Source organism: Canis lupus, chromosome 27 (genome assembly GCF_048164855.1).
Source record: "Canis lupus baileyi chromosome 27, mCanLup2.hap1, whole genome shotgun sequence".
Classification (NCBI taxonomy): Eukaryota; Metazoa; Chordata; class Mammalia; order Carnivora; family Canidae; genus Canis; species Canis lupus.
The window spans coordinates 6,730,479-6,754,788 of record NC_132864.1 but is presented as its reverse complement, the minus strand read 5'-3'; the positions used below and the strand labels follow the sequence as shown (position 1 = coordinate 6,754,788).

General features: G+C 47.2%; 2 protein-coding genes across 8 annotated transcripts in view; one reads left to right on the top strand and one right to left on the bottom strand.

Moving 5' to 3' along the window:
* POLE (DNA polymerase epsilon, catalytic subunit) overlaps positions 1-12,044 on the bottom strand; it is a 52,230-nt gene extending 40,186 nt beyond the window's left edge. For all 6 annotated transcript variants that reach the window (XM_072801997.1, XM_072801999.1, XM_072802003.1 and 3 more), the window contains exons 1-13: positions 11,897-12,044; positions 6,622-6,763; positions 6,171-6,251; positions 5,724-5,768; positions 5,481-5,573; positions 5,053-5,207; positions 3,964-4,105; positions 3,753-3,833; positions 2,916-3,023; positions 2,286-2,396; positions 1,958-2,043; positions 1,525-1,644; positions 58-190 (exon numbers count right to left, since the gene is read on the bottom strand). In XM_072801997.1, coding sequence (XP_072658098.1) covers positions 58-190; positions 1,525-1,644; positions 1,958-2,043; positions 2,286-2,396; positions 2,916-3,023; positions 3,753-3,833; positions 3,964-4,105; positions 5,053-5,207; positions 5,481-5,573; positions 5,724-5,768; positions 6,171-6,251; positions 6,622-6,763; positions 11,897-11,958 — 1,359 coding nt within the window. In that variant the 5' untranslated portion in view covers positions 11,959-12,044. The remainder of the gene's footprint in view (positions 1-57; positions 191-1,524; positions 1,645-1,957; positions 2,044-2,285; positions 2,397-2,915; positions 3,024-3,752; positions 3,834-3,963; positions 4,106-5,052; positions 5,208-5,480; positions 5,574-5,723; positions 5,769-6,170; positions 6,252-6,621; positions 6,764-11,896) is intronic.
* A 215-nt stretch (positions 12,045-12,259) lies between these two features.
* Positions 12,260-22,487, top strand: PXMP2 (peroxisomal membrane protein 2). Of its 2 annotated transcripts, none has more exons than XM_072802025.1 (5): positions 12,260-12,428; positions 13,900-14,016; positions 15,608-15,770; positions 19,125-19,244; positions 20,419-20,951. In XM_072802025.1, the coding sequence occupies exons 1-5, from the start codon at positions 12,307-12,309 to the stop codon at positions 20,596-20,598; spliced, it is 702 nt and encodes a 233-aa protein (XP_072658126.1). In that variant the 5' UTR covers positions 12,260-12,306; the 3' UTR covers positions 20,599-20,951. The 2 variants fall into 2 exon arrangements, with proteins under 2 accessions (XP_072658126.1, XP_072658127.1); XM_072802026.1 differs by lacking the exon at positions 20,419-20,951 and adding an exon at positions 22,142-22,487 and having other exon boundaries at positions 12,262-12,428.
* Positions 22,488-24,310: the final 1,823 nt, after the last annotated feature.

The following is a 24,310-nucleotide window of genomic DNA, read 5'->3' as shown; positions in this document are numbered from 1 at the left end:
GAGCCAAGCAGGCACAACATCAAAGCTAAAAGTGACATAGTGAGGAAATGCACGTGCCTGGGGCTGCTCGGTGGCCATTCGGCACATGTCCTCAGGGTCCAGCTCCACTGGGTCATAGCCTAGCTTGGCTTTGGCAGCTGCCTTGAGGTTGTGGCTGCCCACAGGAAGGTAACTGTCCCTCTTCACCCACCTGGGAACGAGACCAAAGGTCAAAGATGAGTCCGAGATAAAGACAGAGAACCATGAGAGATGGCAAAGCTGCATACACCCCAGAAAGATGCAGTTCTAACAGGCACCCCAAAGATCTCCACTAAGACCCCACACAGTGCAGGCCCTGGCCTCCCGTGAAGCCTTTCCCCCAGATCCAGCTGGCTTCATCCATGTGCCCACAAACACGAGGACATGCCAGGGCCAGTCCTCTGAGCCCCATGGCTTCCCTTTCTCCCTCATGGAGAAATATAAAGATGAGCAAGTGGGAACCCATAACCTCCGGCCTCCCTCAACCTCTCCGGGTTCTCCTGTGGGTGCTGCTAGTCTGCTGTGCTCTTCCCCGCCCCCAGGCCCTAGTTTTAAACTCCTGTTCTCTCCTCACACAACCCCTTCAGCATGGAAACAGGAAGCCACCCTACACCCCTCACCCTGTGCCCATTTCCACATCCTCCCCATGGCTCAGCCCATGACTGACACAGCTAGGTCTCTAGCACTCACAGCTGTCTCTTGACTGCATTGAGTCTCACCTCCCTCGGCCTCCACACTCTTGCCATCCTTGTCTTCAGAAATGCCCCCTGGGGCCTCCCAGTATTGCCACCTCCTCTGAGAGCCCCCAACCATCCTTTTACGTCCTTTCCTCAGAGACCGCTGATCACCATGCCCCATGGGAATGGGGTTCCCAGGCCTGCTTACACCTAGAACCTACGTGCTCCTTGCCCAGAAGCCCACCGCAAACCACAGGACCACAGGCCCCCGGCCCCAAGTCCATCCCTCTTCACTCCCATCCTAATTATGATTTGGCCTGCCCCTTCCAACCCATGCACGGTAATGCCAAGGCTACAGAGGAAAGAGATAAAACTTTAAGTGTGTCAATGGCTCCCCAAAATTCACCTCCCCACAGGGGACAGGGGCCCACAAAACCTCCTTTCCCTTCAGCCTTCCTCTCAACACCCTGAGCCCCGTCAAATGCCTATCTCCAGTGTGGACATCCTTGGCTGCTGCACCCCCACCTTTGTGGGGGGCTTTCACAGCATCAAGACCTTACTCTACTTGGCCATCTTTCTGTTCTGGCTTCCCTAGCAGGTCCAATGCTAACATGTTTACTGGCAGAAGGAATAAGAGCACATGATGAAGACAGCACATTCCTGGACCTAGCCAGAGCCCCAGCCACTGTCCTCAAAGGTGATGGCTGCTGCTTCTCAGAAGGCCCCTTCCTCAAAGGGAGGTGAACAGGACCAGTAGTGCAAGAAAGGAGCTTTGGATTCCAGTCACAGAAGGCCCTCCTAAGATAGTGCGATGAGCTGCCGGGCCTACCTGAGACAGTCCATGTGGATGCACTGGGATGCCTTGTACTCTCCCTGACTGTCCTTCTGGAACCCGATCTCCTGGTACATGCTTAGTCCGTGGACTGCTGCTCTGGCCTCCACAAACGGCCTAAGGATAAGGGAAGACCGACAAGCACATGGGCAGTTATCCTTCAGTCCCTCAGAGACAAGAAGATTGCGCCTAGCACACCCCTAAGCAAAGCCAGGAAGCCCCACACTTCTCCTCAAAATACAAGGAGCCTCTTCGGCCACCAAGTGGCATTCCTCCTATCCCTCCCTTCTCTCCCAAACACTTTCCTTCCATCTCAACCACTTGTAAGTAAGTGTACAGTTCGGCAGCAGTAAGCGGTATATTCACACCACTGTGCAACATCCCCTCCCAAACGCATTTTAGTTACTCACAAAGAAGACATCAGACTTACCAGTCAAAAAAGTCCCCATTGTAGGTGACCATGATGGTGGGTTTCATCTCCTGGACATGTTCAAACCATCTCTGGATTAGATGAACCTGAATTCAATGATTCTTAGCTGTCAGAGAATTTCCGTTTCTCTTTGAGCTATTTCCAAGCACCCCTCCCCAAGTTTAGGAAAAGCAGGGACCTCGTGTCACTATTTTCACACTCACCCTGTGCCACCAATGTGAATGAGGACCACACCACTCAATATCCAGTCCAGCACACTGCTGGGTTGTGCCTCTTCCTCCCATTTCACCCCAAATACTAGGCAGTCTCCCAAGGAATACCTCTTTACCTCGTCAGGTTCATTAAAGACACAAAAAGGTCCTTCATACTCTGGCTTGGGGGTGAACTCGAAATCTTCGACATCTTCTGAAACGATCTCCCTGTTGGTGATGAGGTAGCCCTAGAAAGTGCGTGCGCCAGTCAGCGCGAGTTAGGACACACAAAGCCAAAACACTATACTTTTGGTGCAGAAGACCCTACCATAGGAATCTGCAGCAATGGGAAGGCCCCCAGTTCTCCCAAGAAGAGCACCAAGTGTCTCAAATTTGTATTGGAAGGAAGGAGTATGGCTTGTTTGTTCACTTTCTTGAACTCAACTCACTAATTTTTCACCATACACACACACACGTATTTTTTTATTTTATTTATTTATTTATAAGAGAGAGAGAGAAAGAGAGAGAGAACACACGAGAGAGAGGCAGGCAGAGGGAGAAGCCGGCTCCATGCAGGGAGCCAGACGTGAGACTCCATCCCAGGTCTCCAGGATCACAACCTGGGCTGAAGGTGGCACTAAACCGCTAAGCCACCCAGGCTGCCTTCACCCAAAATATATTAACCACAGTGTGGATACTGCTCTGGTTTAGGGACCAGACAAGGTTCCTGCTCCTAGGAAGCTTAAATCCCAAAAGATACCACTTACCTGACCATCAATCATGTAGGAAATCATCATAATCTGGTCAGTCTCAGCATCAGGAAACTTGAGAGGCAGTTTGGTTGTCTCAATGTCAAATGCCAAAACCACAGGGTCCTGCAGGGATGAGATGTCTTGTTAAGCTGGACATAAACCAATTCGAGCTCCAGAGACCCCAATGGTCATCTCAACACCCACCCCTCCACCTCCAGCTGCTAAAAGCAAGAGTTGAGCTGCCACAGGGAGAGGTTCCAAAAGAAGTGAGACAGGCATTTGGGGGTTGACTGACCTATATCAAGAATTCTATGATTCACTGATGGTTATGAAGACTTAAACATATATGAGAGGTTGGAGCATGATAGGAAAATCCTAGAATTACAGAACACTTGAGTCTCGATGTGCATGCAAATGCATGACCCCTTTATGATAATCCAGATAGGAGATGGTGGTAGAAATGCTTTCTCATTCTGGAAATGAGAAAACAGAGTACAGACTTGCCCAAGAACATAAAGCCATCCTGAATCAAGGTCTGCCAATTATAAATTCACTTTTCACCACAACACTTCACCATCAACCACTCAAAATGGAAGTCAGAGCTTTCCCTCAAATGTTCAGATCCAGCCCAGTTCAAACACAGACATCATATGGTGATACGTAAGCACAGAATGAAATTATACTCGGTCAGAAACTGACCACCCCCCAAAAAAAATATTTTTCTGCAACTTTTTAAAGTATTTGAGGAAAAAGAAAAACAAGTCTGAATCAAATTCATCCTTCAGCACCAAATGAGATCTCTCCAGAAATAAGTGGAAAAGTCAGGATGGAGGAAATGCAAGCAGTGCTCACAGGTCGTTCAACAAGGTCATCTCGGCGGGTGATTTCCACAGGAAAGGCACTTCCTCGGTATCTGATGTTGTACCAATGAGCCTGCAGGACATGCAGCACGTTAATAAAGAGCTCTGCATCTGTCCTGGGAGGTGTGTATCTCTACAGATTTATCCTTTCAGGGTCACCTCCTGACTGTCCATCCGGCTGCCCAAAGTAATGGCCCACTCACCACATGGATCTTCAGGTCAATGGAGAGGCGGATGTGGTAGGGCACATCATACTCTCGCATGTCCACAATATTGTCCAACTGGTCAGTGACCTTCTTAGAGGCTTCCTCTTCATCAATAACCACACTGCCCCCTTGCAGAACGCTGCAAAACAAAGAGAGGCCAGCTTATTCAACTATACCCTACTAGGGGTCAAAAAAGAGGGAAGACCAGAATCTATGTGGAATAAACACAGAAGGTAAATCAAGGTGGCAGAGATGACCAAAGAGGCTCTTCTTAGAGAATGGCCTTGGATGACATCCTCCCACAAGCAGCAGGCCATACAGAGGAAATTCTATGCACACTTAGGACATGTGTCTTATAAAATGTAAGTCAAAATTTTTAAAAATTGGGGTGCCTAGGTGGCTCAGTGGATTAAGTGTCTGCCTTCAGCTCAGGTCATAATTCCAGAGTCCTGGGATCAGGCCTCACATCAGGCTCTCTACTCAGCGGTGAGTCAGCTTGGGATTCTCTCTCTCCCTCTGCCTCTCCCCAGGCTCACACTAGCTCTTGCTCGCTCTCTCAAATAAATAAATCTTAAAAAGGAAAAAAAAAAAAAGTAGTGTCACTGGGAATCCAAAATGTCCTTACTATCACAGCCAGAAATCCACCCCTATGTAAGGAAAGAGGCACAGTTAAAACTACAACCCAGGAAATCATTTAACACAAATGCAACACATAAACTCTACCTAGGCTGGAGCACCTAGGTGGCTAGGTTAAGCGTCTGACTCTTGATTTTGGCTCAGGTCATGACCTCAAGATGCAGAAATTAAGTCCCCTACCTGGCTCTGTGCTAGATGTGGAACCTCCTTATTATTCTCTCTCTTCCTCTCCCTCTTTCTCTCCCATTGCTCCCTTGCTCTCATAAATAATTTTAATTTATTTTAAGAAAAGAAATTCCACCTAATTGCTTGCAAGTGTATCCACACTGAACAGAGCCTTAAGGCTAACTTCATTGCTGAGCATTCCTGCTTCCTATTCATCTTGTCAACCTATGAAAAATGGGAAAACAGTCCTGTGGACTGCCTAGCTGCTCTGCTTACAAGGCTTACCTGGACAGCATAGCTGTGTAGGCATCACCAGCATGACCCTGCTCCCGGTTCTTCTTCACAGCAGGGGAGACATCCTTCCTCACTCTAACAAGATCCTCCACAGTGTGGAAGGACAGCTTAATGTAATTTCGCTTCAAACCCACCAAGTGATTTGGCTAGAAAGTGATGAGATTGTGTTCATGAGTTCAAGAGAAAAAGGACTTTATTTGGGGTAAAAAAATAAAGGGAGAACAACTCAAAAGTAAATACACAAGTAGAAGAGTTGGCAAGTCCAAAGCATCTTGTCCAACTCTATACCACTAGAATTCTCTAAGAAGACATATAGACAGTCACATCGCATAGGTGCTCAACTTGGCTTCTTCCCATCTCACCCCAGGAGCAGGGTAGACTCAGCCTCATTTACCCTGGAAGGTCCAGGTGATACTCACCAAGTCTAGATCCTCTTTGGGGACAGTCTCTATTTTAGCAATTCTACCCTGAAACTTCTTGGAGAGAAAAGATGAAACTTCTCGTTCACAACCCTAAATCAAGATCAGAATGAAAAGACTTCCTATTAGTAAAAACTATTGTTTTCCTTGTATGTTCCTCTAGAGGCCTCTTTCAGTTCTGAAGCCCCCCCTATAAAATGAGGCACAGGTCATGTGACTTAATTCTATGGACGACAGACTTACCTTTCTGGCTGCAATGTAGAAATACGGCTCGTAGGGCAAGGCCACCTGCAAGAGCCACCAACCCATTCAGGGGCAATAAGAAAGAAAAAAAGGGAGAAAAGTGAAGACAGGCTATTTGCAGTTATACCCACAAGCAGCCAAGATCCGACGTGTCCTTGACTTTGACATCTTTTACCAGATGACACAGTCAGGAATTAGGACCTGCACATATGGCAGGAGCGAAAGTCTGAGACAAACAAAATCTCGGTCTTTCCAAGCTGGTTATGATATCTTAAATAGTGACCCATGTAGCTTCAAGGGGTCCATGTCCCTGACATGCTTCAAGCAGCTGAACACTAGAAGCCTCCCAACCCCTCTCCTCCCAGATAAATGAACACCTGGCATATTGGACCCCACCTATACCTCATCACTGAGTGGGTCTTAGCTGCCTGGGGTTCAGGAGCTTACCTTAAATCTGCTCCCATCATCTTGAATAAAGTAGTAATCTACTGCGCTGACTAAGCGTTTGTCTTCATCTAAAATCTCAGTCTGTGAGAGAATGAGTCAACACGGGCACAAGGTTATCCTCTATGCAGTACAAGAACCCTCTTGCTCCTACTCTGGGAAACTGAGCACAAAAACAAAACCCTTCTCCACCCCCACATAAACACTACCAACCCTACTCACAAAGAACCATACCACATCTTCCAAATGAGGATTTCTCTCAATCTCTCCCTCATCTTTGAAAACTTTTTATAGGTTAACAGGGACACCCCTCAGTTTTATATTCCCAGTAACCTCTATACAGCCCAGTGACATTAAATAAGGAGGAGAGCTACAAACAATCCCATCTCCAGCTGCACTACCCACTCTTCAAAGGCCTAAGCCACAAGGAGAGTGCAACTGCCCAGGTGCTTACAGGGTGCATGTTGATAAGCCAGCCCGTCTTCTCCCCAGACTCCTTGAGTCTCTCAAAACCAAACCGCAAATCCATCTTATCTGTCCACTGACTGCGCTCCAGGCGCTTAAGTGCTGAGACAGAAGAGGAGAGGCCATCATCCCTGAATGAAAGGAGAAAGGAAATTCTGTCTTCACCGATCATGACACTATCTATTCCCGCAACCCTCAGTTCACCCAGTGTAAGCATTTTGGATGCCACATAGTAGATGCCTCCCTGAAAAGCCTTGGCCAAACAGTTCATTAAAATAATAGAAGTTGCAGGAACCATGACTGGGGAAGGAGCCTCAAAACCTATGCAACTCTGTAACCAGAACACTAATAAAAATAACCATCATGGCAAGACACTGCTGCCTTATAAGATATTAAAATGCACAGGAGCACCCCACGGGCTTAGTCGGCTAAGTGCCTGACTCTTGTGCCTGACTCAGCTCAGGTCACGATCTCAGGGTCATGAGACTGAGCCCCACACTGGGCTCCACACTGGGCATGGAGCCTGCTTAAGATTCTCTCTCTGGTGGAAAAATATTCCATGCTCATGGATTGGCAGAATTAATATTGTGAAAATGTCAATGTTACCCAGGGCAATTTACATGTTTAATGCAATCCCTATCAAAATACCATGGACTTTCTTCAGAGAGTTAGAACAAATTATTTTAAGATTTGTGTGTAATCAGAAAAGACCCCGAATAGCCAGGGGAATTTTAAAAAAGAAAACCATATCTGGGGGCATCCCAATGCCAGATTTCAGGTTGTACTACAAAGCTGTGGTCATCAAGACAGTGTGGCACAAAAACAGACACATAGATCAATGGAACAGAATACAGAACCCAGAAGTGGACCCTCAACTTTATGGCCAACTAATATTCGATAAAGGAGGAAAGAGTATCCATTGGAAGAAAGACAGTCTCTTCAATAAATGGTGCTGGGAAAATTGGACATCCACATGCAGAAGAATGAAACTAGACCACTCTCTTTCACCATACACAAAGATAAACTCAAAATGGATGAAAGATCTAAATGTGAGACAAGAGTCCATCAAAATCCTAGAGGAGAACACAGGCAACACCCTTTTTGAACTCGGCCACAGTAACTTCTTGCAAGATACATCCACGAAGGCAAAAGAAACAAAAGCAAAAATGAACTATTGGGACTTCATCAAGATAAGAAGCTTTTGCACAGCAAAGGATACAGTCAACAAAACTAAAAAACCTACAGAATGGGAGAAGATATTTGCAAATGACATATCAAATAAAGGGCTAGTTTCCAAGATCTAAAAGAACTTCTTAAACTCAACACCAAAGAAACAAACAATCCAATCATGAAATGGGCAAAAGACATGAAGAGAAATCTCACAGAGGAAGACATAGACATGGCCAACATGCACATGAGAAAATGCTCTGCATCACTTGCCATCAGGGAAATACAAATCAAAACCACAATGAGATCCCACCTCACACCAGTGAGAATGGGGAAAATTAACAAGGCAGGAAACCACAAATGCTGGAGAGGATGCAGAGGAACGGGAACCCTCTTACACTGTTGGTGGGAATGTGAACTGGTGCAGCCACTCTGGAAAACTGTGTGGAGGTTCCTCAAAGAGTTAAAAATAGACCTGCCCTACGACCCAGCAATTGCACTGTTGGGGATTTACCCCAAAGATTCAGATGCGATGAAACGCCGGGACACCTGCACCCCGATGTTTCTAGCAGCAATGTCCACAATAGCCAAACTGTGGAAGGAGCCTCGGTGTCCATTGAAAGATGAATGGATAAAGAAGATGTGGTCTGTGTATACAATGGAATATTACTCAGCCATTAGAAACGACAAATACCCACCATTTGCTTCAACGTGGATGGAACTGGAGGGTATTATGCTGAATGAAGTAAGTCAGTCGGAGAAGGACAAACAGTGTATGTTCTCATTCATTTGGGGAATATAAATAATAGTGAAAGGGAATATAAGGGAAGGGAGAAGAAATGTGTGGGAAATATCAGAAAGGGAGACAGAACATAAAGACTCCTAACTCTGGGAAACGAACTAGGGGTGGTGGAAGGGGAGGAGGGCGGGGGGTGGGGGTGAGTGGGTGACGGGCACTGAGGGGGACACTTGACGGGATGAGCACTGGGTGTTATTCTGTATGTTGGTAAATTGAACACCAATAAAAATTATTTTATTAAAAAGAAAAAAAAAAGATTCTCTCTCTGGGGTTCCCTGGGTGGCTCATTTAACTGTCTGCCTTCAGCTCAGGTCGTGATCCCAGGGTCCTGGGATCAAGTCCCACATCCGTTCCCTGCTCAGCAGGGAGTCTGCTTCTTCCTCTGCCTAGCACTCTGCCTCCTTAACCTTTCTCTTTGTCAAATAAATAAATAAAATCTGGGGCAGCCCTGGTGGCTCAGTGCTTTAGCGCTGCCTTCAGTCCAGGGATGTGATCCTGGAGACCCAGGATTGAGTCCCACAGCGGGCTCCCTGCATGGAGCCTGCTTCTCCCTCTGCCTGTGTCTCTGCCTCTCTCTCTCTCTGTCTCTCATGAATAAATAAAATCTAAATAAATAAATAAATAAATAAATAAATAAATAAAATCTTAAAACAAAACAACAACAACAAGAAAACTCTTTCTCTGCCCCCCCGCCCCGGGCATTTGCCCCAGAGGAATGAAAACTCATTGATACAAATACTGATGTGTGAACATTCATTCCACTTCATTATAGCCAAAGTGTGAAAACAACCCAGATAGCCCTTAACAGGTGAATACTTAACCTATGTTATATCCATCCCATGGAATACTATCCATCAATAAAACAGAAGAAACTGAACTGATTCATGCAATGACTTGGATGGATCTCAAGGGAATTATGCTGAGTGAAAAAAGCCAACCTCCCCAAATTAAACACTTTTAATCCAACTTAAGTAGAATTCTTGAAAGAAAATTAGAGGTGGAGAAGATTAGTGGCTGCCGTGGATGAAGAAGAGGGAGGAATGAAGGTGGACATGGCTACAAAAGGGTTATTCTGTGTCTTGATTATGGCCAGGGTCAGAAACACACAATGTGTACAGAACTAAATACACACATAATACATAACGAGTGTCCATTCAGTGTATGAGCATCAATTTCCTGGTTGTGACCTTGTGCTCTAGTAAACTACATTACCACTTGGAGAAACTGGCTTATGAGTGCATGGGATCTGTGTAATTTCTTACAACTGCCTAAGAATCTACAACTAACTCAAAGAAATTGTTTCTTTGTATTTTTATTTATTTCTAAAGTGACAGCGTTCAAACTTATTATTAGTTTGTTTCTTGGTAAAATAAAAGTAACATATCTACCATAGGAGGTTTTGATGCATATTGTAAGAAACAATGAAAACTGCAAAGTTGGCAGCAGGGTACTAAAAAAAGCAAGAATCTTGATGACCAATTTGGACTGGATTCTAGTTTTGCCAAAAAAAAAAACGAGCAGTGACAAGTCATATGCATACGATAGACAGGATTCTTTGTTCACATTGGACACTCAACAAACAGCATTTGTGATATTTATTAAAGATCAACACGATGTAAGAATATATGTACTTTTTGTTGTCTACAGGTGAACTTCTGCAACGAATACATTATCTGAAAGACATTACTCGACCGACCTGATCGATCAATCGGTTCACTTGTTTCTATTCACAAAGCTTGCATGGCGGGCGGTGGGGCTGGGTAGCGCTCACTGACCCTAGTCCAGGCCCCTGTGGGGCACAAAACACTCGGTCCCCTCACAGCCCCCCCCCCACACCCCTCCTGGTCCCCTCACAGCTCCCCCGCCCACACACCCCTCCTGGTCCCCTCCCAGCCGCCCCCCTCACACCCCTCCCAGCCCCCCACACACCCCTCCCGGTCCCCTCACACTCCCCCCCACACACCCCCCCCCCGTCCCCTCACAGCTCCCCCGCCCGCACACCCCTCCTGGTCCCCTCACAGCCCCCTCCCACACCCCTCCTGGTCCCCTCACAGCCGCCCCCCCTCACACCCCTCCCGGTCCCCTCACAGCCCCCCCCACACCCCTCCCGGTCCCCTCACACTCCCCCCCACACCCCCCCTCCGGTCCCCTCACAGCTCCCCCCCACACCCCTCCCGGTCCCCTCACAGCCCCCCCCACACCCCTCCCGGTCCCCTCACACTCCCCCCCACACCCCCCCTCCGGTCCCCTCACAGCTCCCCCCCACATCCCTCCTGGTCCCCTCACAACCCCCCCCACACCCCTCCTGGTCCCCTCACAGCTCCCCCCCACACCCCTCCTGGTCCCCTCACAGCCCCCCCCCTCACACCCCTCCTGGTCCCCTCACAGCCTCCCTCACACCCCTCCTGGTCCCCTCACAGCCGCCCCCACACCCCTCCTGGTCCCCTCACAGCTCCCCCCCACACCCCTCCTGGTCCCCTCACAGCCCCCCCCCACACCCCTCCTGGTCCCCTCACAGCCCCCCTCACACCCCTCCTGGTCCCCTCACAGCCGCCCCCCCACACCCCTCCTGGTCCCCTCACAGCCCCCCCCCACACCCCTCCTGGTCCCCTCACAGCCCCCCCCTCCTCACACCCCTCCCGGTCCCCTCACAGCTCCCCCCCACACCCCTCCCGGTCCCCTCACAGCCCCCCACCTCACACCCCTCCTGGTCCCCTCACAGCCCCCCCCTCCTCACACCCTTCCTGGTCCCCTCACAGCCCCCCCCACACCCCTCCTGGTCCCCTCACAGCCCCCCTCACACCCCTCCTGGTCCCCTCACAGCCGCCCCCCCCACACCCCTCCTGGTCCCCTCACAGCCCCCCCCTCCTCACACCCCTCCCGGTCCCCTCACAGCCCCCCCCTCCTCACACCCCTCCCGGTCCCCTCACAGCCCCCCCCTCCTCACACCCCTCCCGGTCCCCTCACAGCTCCCCCGCCCGCACACACACTCCAGGTCCCCTCACAGCTCCACGGCGCCCCGCAGCCAGCCGGGAGAGAGGTGAGGGAGAAGCGTTCGCACGCGCCGTGACCCAGCGGGGTCGCTCTCCCCGGCCCGGCTCTGCAAACCACGGGAGGCTGCTGTACCTGCTCCGCCCGGAGTCGCCATCAGCACTCCGTCCGCGGCAACCAGCGCTAGCCCAGGAGGAACGCGCCGCTGGGAGCCGCCTGCGGAAAACCGCCGCGGCTACGCGCTCCGCAGAACGCAGGCCCGCCCGCCCGCCAGCCACTCTCCCGTCGCCCTCGCCGCGCCCCTCACCGGCTGGCCTCGCCGTCCGGGCCCGGCTCCGCGCGACGCCGGCCGCTGTTCCTCCAAACCATCGCGCCGCGCCGAGGCCGCCGCAGCTCTCCCGGAGAAATTTGGCGCGCTCCCACCAGGCCTCGCGAGACAGCGGAAGCGCCTGCCGCCCAATCGGCAGGCTCGCCGCTCCCCGCCCCCCGCGAACTCCCGTGGCCGCGGGCGCGGGGGCCGGATGGGGGGCGGGGGGCGGGGACACGTGGCCGGATAGGGACTCCGGGAAAAGTGTGAGGACGCGCCCGGCGCGTACGGCGGGGGCGGCCCGGGGGCGGAACTGCGGGACGCAGCGGGGCGGGAAATGTGAGGCAGTCCCCGCGGCCCGGCGGGCGTGAGGCGGGGTCGGGGTCCGCAGCGGTGGGGAGCGGGAGGCGATGGCGCCGGCGGCGTCCAGGCTGCGGGCGGGTGCCGGGCTTCGGGCGCTGCTGCGGCGGGCGCTCGTCCAGTACTTGCGCCTCCTGCGGCTCTACCCAGTGCTCACCAAGGCGGCCACCAGGTCGGCAGGAGCGGCCGCGGAGGTGGGCGGGCGGGGGGGATGCCCGGAGCTCGGCCGGCCGCGGGAATGGGGGTGCAGAAGGCGAGCTGCCCCGACCGGCCGGAGAGCTCCTCGTGGGCGGGTTCTGAACGGTGGTTCCCGGATAGCCAGGTGCCCCGCCTGCAGCTCTCCCCCGACCGGCGGCCGCAGCCCGATGGCCTGTGCGGGTCCAGGCCTCCAGCGCCGCAGCCCGCGGGGCGGCCTGTGTGCACTTTCGTGGTCTTAGCGGCTTTGAATTTGGGAGGAAGGTGCCCGAAGGCCCCCGGGTCGACTGCTCCGTTGCACCTTTAAATCCGGGTTCTAACGTTTTTATGAGACGTCGCTCTCCCTCGTTAGCTTAATTAGTTAGTTTTATAAGTTCGTCCCTTTTTATTAAATGCAGCCTTTTATAAATACGTACAGCATGTCCCCGGTGTGCCAGCATCAGCAGCAAATAAGTGAAGTAAGGTCCCTGCCCTCAGCGGACCTTCTATTCTATTGAAAAAGTAGAGAAAAGCCAGATAAATAGATCACACAGATAAGTGGTCGGTAGGTTTTATCTGAGGAGGCAGCATTTGAACAAAGACCTGAAGGAAGGGAACAGGCTCCCTGGACAGAGGGTGCCAAGTGCAAAGGCCCTCCGGGAGGAGCAAGCCAATAATGGAGCAGTGGAGAGGAGGTCTGCCTTGCTGCAGAAAATTAACAGTGAGGCAGGAAGCAGATCAAAAAGGTCTTTATCCGCCATACAAAGAATTTTGGAGTTTTTAAGTGCCCAGAGCTTATCAGAAGGTAGCTACAGACCAAACCCTGGAGTACCTGGGCCCGTCTCCACCTTTCTACTGAAACTCTTACTGTGGTAATTGTAGGTTTACATTCAGTTGTAGGAAATAATACAGGGAGGTTTCTTGTACACTTTGCCCACTTTCCCCCATTGGTAACACTTTGTAACACTGTGGTACAATATCACATGCAGGTCACTGGCATGGGTACAGTCCACAGGTTAAGGGTGCGTGTGTGTAAAGTTCTACTGTCTCCACCTTTCGATGTAGGGACCTTACACTGGGGCTGTTTTAAAAAAGACTCATCTGGGGGGGGCGGGGAATCCCTGGGTGGCTCAGCAGTTTAGCATCTGCCTTTAAAAAAAAAAAGGACCTATCTCCACCCATGCCACCATGATCTCAGAACAGCTATGCTGATTACATGCAGGAATGACACACTTCTGCTGCTTGCTCCTGTTTTCTTTTTTTCTTTTTTTTAAGATTTTATTTATTGATTCATGAGAGACACACAGAGAGACACAGGCAGAGGGAGAAGCAGGCTCCTTGCAGGGAGCCAGACGTGGGACTGGATTCCGGAACTCCAGGATCATGCACTGAACTGAAGGCAGGTGCTAAACCACTGAGCCACCCAGGTGTCCCTTGCTCCTGTTTTCTGATTATATCTCTGTCCACAGTGGCATTTTGTCAGCACTTGGGAATTTCCTGGCTCAGATGATTGAGAAGAAGCGGGAAAAAGAAAACTGCTCTCAAAAGCTAGATGTCAGTGGGCCTCTCAGATACGCCATTTATGGGTGAGTTCCATAAAGGACCCAGTAGAAAACTAATTGTAACAAAGCTAGGGTATCAAGACCAACTTTCTGAAATAATCTAACTTGGAAAAATAATTTTTAAAAAGCACTGAAGTAACATGGGGAAAAAACCAGAATGGTGGATAATGTGAACTGGTTTTATGGTTTTCATTTGAATTGCATGGGTGGGAGCGGCTATCTTCATTGGGCTGAGAGATTTGAGAGCAGATAACTCACTTGAACCTAAATGAGATTTCAAGACACAAAGACCATGAAAAAGGAAAATGGACTCAAATATGGCCAGTTGTTTCTGTTATTTTCATAGTGTAAACATCCAGAAAATAAATACTTAGGTATCCTGAAAAATGTCCAGTTTCTGAACCACTTTTGGAATTGCAGAGACCACAGAGATTCAGGAGTTTTACCAATTAAATCCACACTGAGTTCTCTGGCCAACAATAGTGTTTGTATAGATGGATTATTTTGAAGTCTTTTGCAACATGAGTCATTTTTTCAATTTAAAGTTCACAAATATCACTTTGTATTTGTAAGCATGTTGGTTGCAGTCATCACAAGTTTCTATACTATAGTTAAAGCCATAATCACCCGGGAAGGAGGGAGCATGTCAGAATCCCTGGGAGGCTTTATCCACTCAGTTTCCATCTTCAAGACTTCTGTTCCTTCTCAGGGCACCTGGCTGGCTCAGTCAGTAGAACATGCAACTTTTGATCTCGAGGTCATGAGGTCAAGCTTCACAGTTTAGAGATCACTAAAAAAAGAATAAGTACAGTTAAAATTCTGTTTTCTCCCACTAAGGACCCCTGCTCTAGGCTACTTAATGTGTGGCAGGATAGGAAATAACAGCTGGGAACCACTGGTGTAAGGACTTCCAGTGTCAAAAATTGGAAGACCCCTGGGTCCCTGCCCATCTTTTTATTGCTGAATTTTACAGAGTTACAGTTTTGTTGCACCAGGAGATGGAGTGGCTGGGTTCAGTTCTGTCCCAGGTACTCTACACTTTGAAATACATAGTAGCAGTACAGACAAGTCAATGCACAGCACCAGGTTTTATTCTTGAGCACCTACTCTGAGCCAGGCCATGTTCTAGGCACTGCAGGCACAGCAGTGAATAGACAGACACAATTGTGTCTTGTGACATTTACCTCAAAAGTGACAAAGAGGGCACCATATGACTAAACAAATGAGATCATGACATAGTGATACATGCTATCAAGACAATGAAACAGGACCTGGAATAGAGAATGGCTGGGAGAGCGGTGGGTTCATTGTCCAGAAAAATCATGAACAAAGTCTCCAAGCTGACAATGTTGAGTAGGAGCTGGCTAGGTAGAGACTGATTAGAGATCCAAGGCAGGAACAAGTCTGGAGGCAAAAAAAAAAAAAAAAAAAAAAAATTCTTGAAGCTCTCAAAGAGAGCTTGTTTTCTAGAGGGACCACACAGGCCTGTGTGGTTAGTGATGGGGAACTCCAGGAAGGCAGGTTTTAGGACTCCAGGGTATGGAGGTGAAGCTGGACCAAGAAGGGTACATCCAGAGAATGGCAGTCCTGCTCACCATCACCGGGGGGCCCTCAGGTTCTTCTTCACAGGGCCACTGAATCACTTCTTCTACCTCTTCATGGAACACTGGATTCCTCCTGAGGTCCCTTTGGCTGGGGTCAAGAGGCTTCTCCTGGACCGCCTCCTCTTTGCACCAGCTTTCCTGCTATTGTTCTTCCTCATCATGAACTTCCTGGAGGTTGGTCTCTGCCATAGCTCCTTGTCTGGCACAGCAGCTCTTAACTTGGCATCTGTGGGTGGAATTGAGAGGGTCTGTGAACTTTTCAGTACACTCAAACTGAAATTTTTCACTTCTCTGTGTAAACATCAACGTAAACCACAGTTGTACTGGCAGTAAGTGTTGGTCCACAGTAAGAAGTCACAAATATCTTGATATCACACATCATTTATCCTCGACAGGATATCTTTTGTTTTGTGACTCCTCGTACTTGCCTTCAAGGCTCATTACTGAATAGGTTAATATGGAAGCACATCTACTGGTCTAGGATTCTTTTCCTGAATATTTTGAAAAGTATATTTCAGTACAGTAGTGTAGTTGATATATTTTATTTTATAAACAGGATTCTCAGAAGGGGGTCCGTGAGATTCATGAAACAGAAATTTTAGGCCCCTGATGGTATTGCAGAAGCCTATGCTAACTCAATGCCTGAACATCACAAGTGCTCTGAAGAGGTTAACGTATCAGCGTAGACTTAAAACATTAAAACCCACCACATGAGAGGTGTGTTCACCTCTAATCACCAGGCATGTCTGTTCACTGTGCTTAGCCAAAGTCCCTTCCCAGTTCACTAGCACCTCCACCCATCTCTCCATTCACTGTGTATACCCTGGATGTGTTACCCTGGATGTGTCATGTTCTGCTCTGAAAGTAATTGTTCCAACCAATCACAGCAGGTAAATCCTTCTTCAGGTTTTATTTTGAAACAGCATCTTGAGTTTTTGTTCCTGAGAACACCTCTTGTGGTCTAAAGCATTCCTGGGGGGAAGCAGGAAAGATGCTTCAACTTAACTGGTTAGTAATGAATCCCTGATAGTAAAAAGAAGTGTCAGAGAAGCTCTTAGGAAATCTGAGGTAGCAAAGTGTATAAAGTACCCAACAAATAAATGATATATGTGGGACATTATACCACACACACTACAGATACCTCTGCATCTGCATTAAAAAAATTGGGGGGGGGGGGGCAGCCTGGGTGGCTCAGCGGTTTAGCGCCACCTTCAGCCCAGGGCATGATCCTGGAGACCCCGGATTGAGTCCCATGTCGGGCTCCCTGCATGGAGCCTGTTTCTCTCTCTACCTGTATCTCTGCCTCTCTCTCTCTCTCTGTCTCTCATAAATAAAAAAAAAAAAAAAAATAAATAAAATAAAATAAATAAAATAAAATAAAATAAAATAAATAAAATAAAATAAATAAAATAAATAAAATAAAATAAATAAAATAAAATAAAAAATAAAATAAATAAAATAAAATAAAAAATAAAATAAAATAATAAAATAAAATATAAAATAAGATAAAATAAAATAAATAAAATAAAATAAAATAAAATAAAATAAAATAAAATAAAATAAAAACATTAAGGGGCAGCCCGGGTGGCTCAGAGGTTTAGCGCCACCTTCAGCCCAGGATGTGATCCTGGGGACCCTGGATCGAGTCCCATGTCCGGCCCCCTGCATAGAGCCTGCTTCTCTCCTCTGCCTGTGTCTCTGCCTCTCTCTCTTTCTGTATCTCTCATGAATAAATAAATAAAATCTTTTAAAAAAATTTAACAAAAAAATTTTTTAATTTGAATATAGTTGACAATGTTATGTTAGTTTCAGTTATACAGCACAGTGATTCAGTTTCTCTATACATTACACTATGTGTACCACAACTCTTATTATAATATCATTGACCTTATTCCCTGTGTTGTGTCAACGTCCAGCATTTTTTGATCACAGATACCATATCTGGACTGCACAGTATTCCACCATTTGCCTGTCTCTTTTGTGTAAGGATTCCTGTTTGGTTAATTCCTAGAATTGTCCAAAAAGGCTGTCCTTGCTCGTCCTTCCTGCAGTGGTACAGAACAGTACAGACAACTGACATTTATTGAGCACTTGTTCCAAGCTCTGCAATGAGTGCTTTGTGTCATCTGAGCCGCAAGTCAACCCCATATTTGAGGAAGCTAAGGCCCACAGCATAAGTTGCCATAACTTGCAAGCCTGTGAGTCCAGTCAAACCCAGGCTTTATGATCCCAGAGCACTTAACCCTCGCAGCTTTGTCCAGTGTGGTTGGCTTCCACACACTCTTGATAACCATGATTGTATTTTTCTTTTAAATAGTTTGCAATTTGACACATAAAAAATAATGTATACATCTTTACTTATGAGATTGAACTTTTTATATGCTTGCTGTATTTCTTCTATGAACTGTTTATTTTTTATCAGTGTTTGCTTTTTTCTCACTGATTTGTATATTTGTGTATATTAAGGATCTCAATCCTTTGCCAAATACAGACTGCAGATACTTTTCCCATTTTTCAAGTTTTTGTCTTTTAGCTACAGATAAAGTTAAACATTTGAAGTTACATAAATAAAGCTTATTTATAGTGTGTTACTCCATACAGGAGTTTAAAAAATATATGTACTCAAATCTGTCATTCTTTTCCTTTGTGGGCTTCCTTCAAGGAAAATACTGGGAATATTCTCCTATAGTTTGTTTTATGATTTTATTGTGTACATTTTGATAAACAGATAAATAGAAATAGTCTAGTATCCTTTTTTATTTATATGTGGGAGATATACTTGTCTTGTTTCTTTCCATTTAATAGCAGATTGTCTTGTTACCATTTATTGAACAATCTCCTGTACTTTGAAACATCCACTTTATCACTCTCTCATTCCCATACATGCTGGCCTTTATTTGGACCTCTGATCTTTTGCTGAATTCTATTGATTTCCATGGTATGGTGGGGTTTTTTTTTTAGCTTTTACCATCACTTCAAAGTATTTTTTAAATTTTTAGTGATTTAGGCCTCCCCTTGCTATTCTTTTTCAAGATGGCTATTCTTATGCTCTTATCTTTTAAAAGGCAAAAGATTATACAATCTGAAAAGAAACCAGAGTATTGCACTTACTTTTAGAATCAATTTATTGGGGTTCAATTTTTAAACACTTCAAGTTTTGCCTGAAAAATCCATCAGTTTTTTAGATTATTTTGAGAACTGACAGCTGAGCCATAAATAGCTGCCCCTGGCCAGCAGCACAAATCCCACCATTCAGTCAGCTCTGTAAAGAGTGATGAAAGTCCATGAGGGCCATCAGTACAGTGTCAGCAAGTGGGCTATCTCACTCTTGATTTCTCAACCATGCGGTTGGCTCCTGATAGCTGCAACACTAATTAGGCACACAGGTGTGCTGTCTACGTACAAATTGAATAAAATCCAGTTTTAAAAATCATCATGTTAGGGTTTGGGGCCCTCCAGACCTTGCAACCCCAGCTTGTTTTGATGGCAGTAGCAACTGCTCACCATCCATACTCCTCTCCTTTCCAGGGGAGAGAGACAGCTGCTTTCGCTGTCCAGATAAGGAGAAGCTTCTGGCCAGCACTGTGCATGAACTGGCGAGTCTGGACCCCAGTGCAGTTCATCAACATCAACTACGTCCCTTTGCAGGTGAGGGCCAGCTGGCACCATGCAGAACCAGAGGGGGCCTTATCTTCTACTACCAGCCTTATTTTTGCTTAGAATGATTGGTGATTTTCTCTCTGCCCAGAATCAGCAATTCTGGATTTGGAGAGATGAAGCAGGTGTCCACACCTCATCTGTTAGTCCCAGAGATGTTTTTGAAAAGCCCCCAGTCCAGGAACAGCTTGGATATCCCAAGGATGTGGTACTGCCAGTGCCTGGCCCTGTGGGTCAGTCGAAAGTTCACACAGTTTCCAGGCAGTGTCAGTGCTCAAGCAGGATGTGCAGGAGAGGCAAGGGCAGCCTCACCTGCAGTGACATCAGAGCGCACCCTGGCAGAGAGTGGGACATGGGGGTGGAGCAGCCCTTGGGGTGCCATGCACATGGGGTTCAGCATGTCTGGGCACCAGGTAGGTCATGATCTGAGGCAAGCTGCTGAAACTGCCCTGTATGCCACACCTCGAACCCCTGATCTGAGCAAGGTGGGAGCCTGGAGGGACTCTAAGCTTCAGGAACAGCTTACCAGGGTAAGGCTGAGCACTGCGTTTATACACCAAGTACAGCTCATCTATGTCCGGCCCTAAGACCATACCCAAAGTTGGAGATCTGGTAGAGGGGTTTGGCATATCTGCATGCGCACGGCCTGGGTATATTACAGCCTCAAAGCAAGGTTATACAACTAGATCCTAGGAATCCACTCTAGGCTTCCTGTGCTCCCTCCCTCTCATGAGGGTCACACAGCAAGCTCTCATACACCACCAAAATGCAGCAACACGTAGGCCATGTTTCTGCCCAGGGAAGCCCTGTAGAGACACAGCACCTAGGGTTTTTTGGGAAGGCTGGTCATGTAGGCACCATTTGCCTGGCATGTATCAGAACTCTAAACTCCCAGAAAGAGAGCAAGTGCTCAGCATGACCCATGTTTTAGCAAGCAGTCTAGGCATAGGGAGCCATTCTTATCAGTTGGAAAAAGGTGAGAACCCTTAGGAACTCTTAAGTTCCCAAGCTCCAAGAAAAAGGTGAGAACCCTTAGGAACTCTTAAGTTCCCAAGCTCCAAGTAAGGGCTAGCCTCTCAAACAGACCTTTCCAAGGACAGCAGCCTCAAGCTTTTTTTTTCCCCACACTATTTAGGTAACCTGCTTGTTTTCACCCCTGTTCTAGAGAGGAGAGAGACCTGGGCGGAACTCCCTTGAACAACAGCTCCACTGGAAGGATGGGAAGAGGAAGGGAGGGGCAGGGTCTCTCCCTCTCTCTCACACACACCATACGCATCAAGGAGTAGCAGAAAACCAGAAGGCAGTGACACACAACCACAGATATTGCAGGATTAAAGCAAAATGAAAATCAGTTTCATTGGCTTTAACAATGATCTTACCAGTGACCTTCCCAAAAGCAATTTCAGTGGCTCCATGAGGGCTAAAGCCAGACTGCTATGAATTGAGTAGTGAATGAAGAAAAGAAATCAGAAGTCTGCAAAATTCTATCAGAAAATTTGTGAAGAGGGATCCCTGGGTGGCGCAGCGGTTTGGCGCCTGCCTTTGGCCCAGGGCGCGATCCTGGAGACCCGGGATCGAATCCCACGTCGGGCTCCCGGTGCATGGAGCCTGCTTCTCCCTCTGCCTGTGTCTCTGCCTCATTCTCTCTCTCTCTCTCTCTCTCTCTCTCTCTGTGACTATCACAAATAAATAAAAATTAAAAAAATATATTTAAAAAAATTTGTGAAGATATGGGGAGAAATTATGGGAGAGGGCTTTGAAGCTAGGAGAGGCCATATGTACCCTAAAAAGGGAGGCATGGGATTTGGGCATAAGCAGAGAGGTGCTTTAGGCAGAGGCCTTTCTTTCCTAAGACAGGAGAGAGATGCCTGTACACTGGGGACTGCCTTCTATACCTCTTTACTCTGGAGGGCAGAGGGCAGGTCAGGGCCAAACTGAGTAGAGAGGAGATAGGATGGGTGTCTTGAGAGGAGAAAAGATAGGGTAAACTTGTAGAGAATAGTGGAGGGAGCTAACTGAAGACCCTCTTGGGCATAGGGCTCCAGGGAATCAGGGAGGATGGAAGTTTCTCCAGGGAGGACAACTAAGGAACAGAAAGGAAAGGCAACAAAGGCTTTGGGCCATGGATTCTAATGCATATAGAAAAGGAAAAGGTGGTTGCAGGTGAGCGTCAAGAGGCAGTGGAATTTATTAAATATTTACTGAGCACCTACTATATGCGCCACTGCTCTAGACTCTAGGGATACAGTGATTTTTTTTTTTTAAAGATTTTATTTATTTATTCATGATAGTCACAGAGAGAGAGAGAGAGAGAGAGAGGCAGAGACACAGGCAGAGGGAGAAGCAGGCTCCATGCACCGGGAGCCCGACGTGGGATTCGATCCCGGGCCTCCAGGATCGCGCCCTGGGCCAAAGGCAGGCGCCAAACCGCTGCGCCACCCAGGGATCCCGATACAGTGATTAATAAGATAGAACAGACTCCTACTTTCATGGAGCTTATATGCCAGGGAGGTAGCATCAGGTGGAAGTACATCCATCAGATCATCGAATCAGGGTAATGGTCTGGGCTGGGGGGAGGGGTATCACCAATGGGCTGGGTGAAACCGCTGCATGATGGCCAGTCTTGGGGTCAGAAGTTGAGCCTGGAGCTGGTGCTCAGTGAAGAAGGATATGGGACAGTTATTGTCTGTTTTCCCTACTGGCCTGTAGCATTGCTAGGCATAGTGTCCTGGTCACCCCTCTAGCACAGTGCTTTGTATGAAATAAAGGCTCCGTGAATACAATAGGGGGCAGATGGACTGACCAGTGAATGAGCTGTCCTGGGAGATCAGTGAGTAGTAAATATGGTCAGGGCTTCACTTTACTGTGGTCTGTGTTCTCTTTGGCAGTTCCGAGTGCTTTTTGCGAACCTGGTGTCTCTGTTCTGGTACATCTACCTGGCCTCTCTGGGGAAGTGAAGATGACCTGGAGTGAATGCAGATGCACTGCCCATGTGGGTCTAGGGACCCACCTGCTTAGGGTGAGGGAACAGAAATAAATAACTTTATCTGATTCCGGATCATGTGAATGAAGATGGAGAAACAGAAATCTTTTAATGTAAGAATCTTGTGTTTTAAAAAGTCAGGAACTGTCTTCAGGCAATGCTGCCTTAGAATCATAAAATACAGCAGTGTTGACCTCTCTCTTATCACCTTGAATTGAATTAGGATGGCAATAAATTATAATGTAGCTTTCTCTGTAGTGATTTTTTTAAAACACTTTTGTCACTTTGGTAGAAATGGGTGGCCAGAGGGCTGCCCGCAGACTTTTTTACTTTAAAAAAAGTTGTAAAATCTATAATGCTATTGCTTATCTACGTGGAGCCACTGGGAAAGGGCCCTTCCAGAACAAGACTTTACCTTGACATTTGGAGGCCTTAGGAGAAGTGTATGCCACCCTTTCAGCTGACTTTTTTCTGCTCTTACTGCTCTTTTGTTGTTAACCCTACTCACCTTTTTTCATTTTCAGTATCCCATTCTTGTTTTATGGATACAATACCCTTGGATCTTAATTTTATATTTAATTTAAAAAAATTTGTCTCATATGCCATTTTCTCAGGGTTCACGGGTGTTTTTTCCTGTTTGTTTTGCTCTTTATTTTTCCAATCAGGATTTCCAAAAGTCTACTGATTGTACCTAAGTCCTTAAGAGTCAGCCATTCAGGCAGTGCCTTCACTGTGGACTAACCAAGCATGGAGCCAGTTTTGTTGAAGATCACTCATTTTGAGTAACTGAGGCCTTTTCTCTTAGACTAGCCTGTTTCCCCAGAGAAGAATTCTTTAATTTTTTGCCTAGGGGAAGGGTCATGGTTGTAGTAGAGCATGGTATAAGTCTAGTGGCCAACACTGTTGTAGCTAACTAGAGGAAAAGAGGTCCTGTTAGTATAATCTCAGCTGTACTATGCATCCTAATCTCAGCTGTCTGGTGTTCTCAAGCCATAGTCCTTCTGGTTTAAATCCTCTGGAATGAAAGTCTTCTGCCATGATGAAGGTGAGGTATTCACCTGAAGATACAGGTAACAGAGGGAGTATAGAGGACAGCCTCTTACAGGTTTTTCAGTCAACCTTTGTTCAATCCCACACCTTTCCTCAGAGGTGGGGCTACTGCCTATAACTCCCAGATTCTCCCAGACTCACTGAACTAACTGAGCTTGCTTCTTGGCTTCCTGCAATGCTGGCGGCTGATGTTCCATCTTCTCAGGTCAAAAATGATCTGATTTCCAGCTTCCAATATTTTGTCAACCAATCTTTTTATTTCTTCTTATGGGCTTGTCTTTTTTTTTTTTTTTCTTCTTAAAATGTTTTTACTGGGTACTTGGGTGGCTCAGTTAAGTATCTTGAGTCTTGATTTCAGATCAGGTCTTGATCCCAGGGTTGTGAGTTCAGGCCCCATGCTGGTGTGGAGTGTACTTAAAAATATATATATTTTTATACTATCATTTTAGTAAGCAACCTTCTGGAAGGAGTAGGCATAAATGTATGGGTTCAAGACACCATGTAAGTCAGATCATGTCAATTCCTGATTTAAAAACCTACAAAGAGGACCCAGCCATTCCATTTCTGGGTACATATGCCCCAAAACTGAAAGGGACTTAAAGAGATATTTGCACACCTATGTTCACAGCATTATTCATAGTAGCCAAAGGATGGAAGCCACTCAAGTGTCCATTGACAGATGAATAAACAAAATGTGTTCCATCCATAAAGTGGAATATTATTCAGCCCTAAAAAGGAAATTTTGACATATGTGACAATGTGGATGAACCTTGAGGACACTATGCTAGGTGAAATAAGCCTGTCTCAAAAGAACAAGTACTGTGTGATTCTACTTACATGAGGTCCCTAGACTTGTCAAATCCAAAAGACAGAAAAGGGAATAGTGAGTACCATGGGCTGGGGGAGTCAGGGAGTCAGTATTCAATAGGGACAGAGTGTCACTTTGGGAAGATTTAGGTTCTGGAGCTGGTTGGTGGTGGTGGTGGTTGCACAACAGTGTGAATGTACTTCATGCCACAGAACT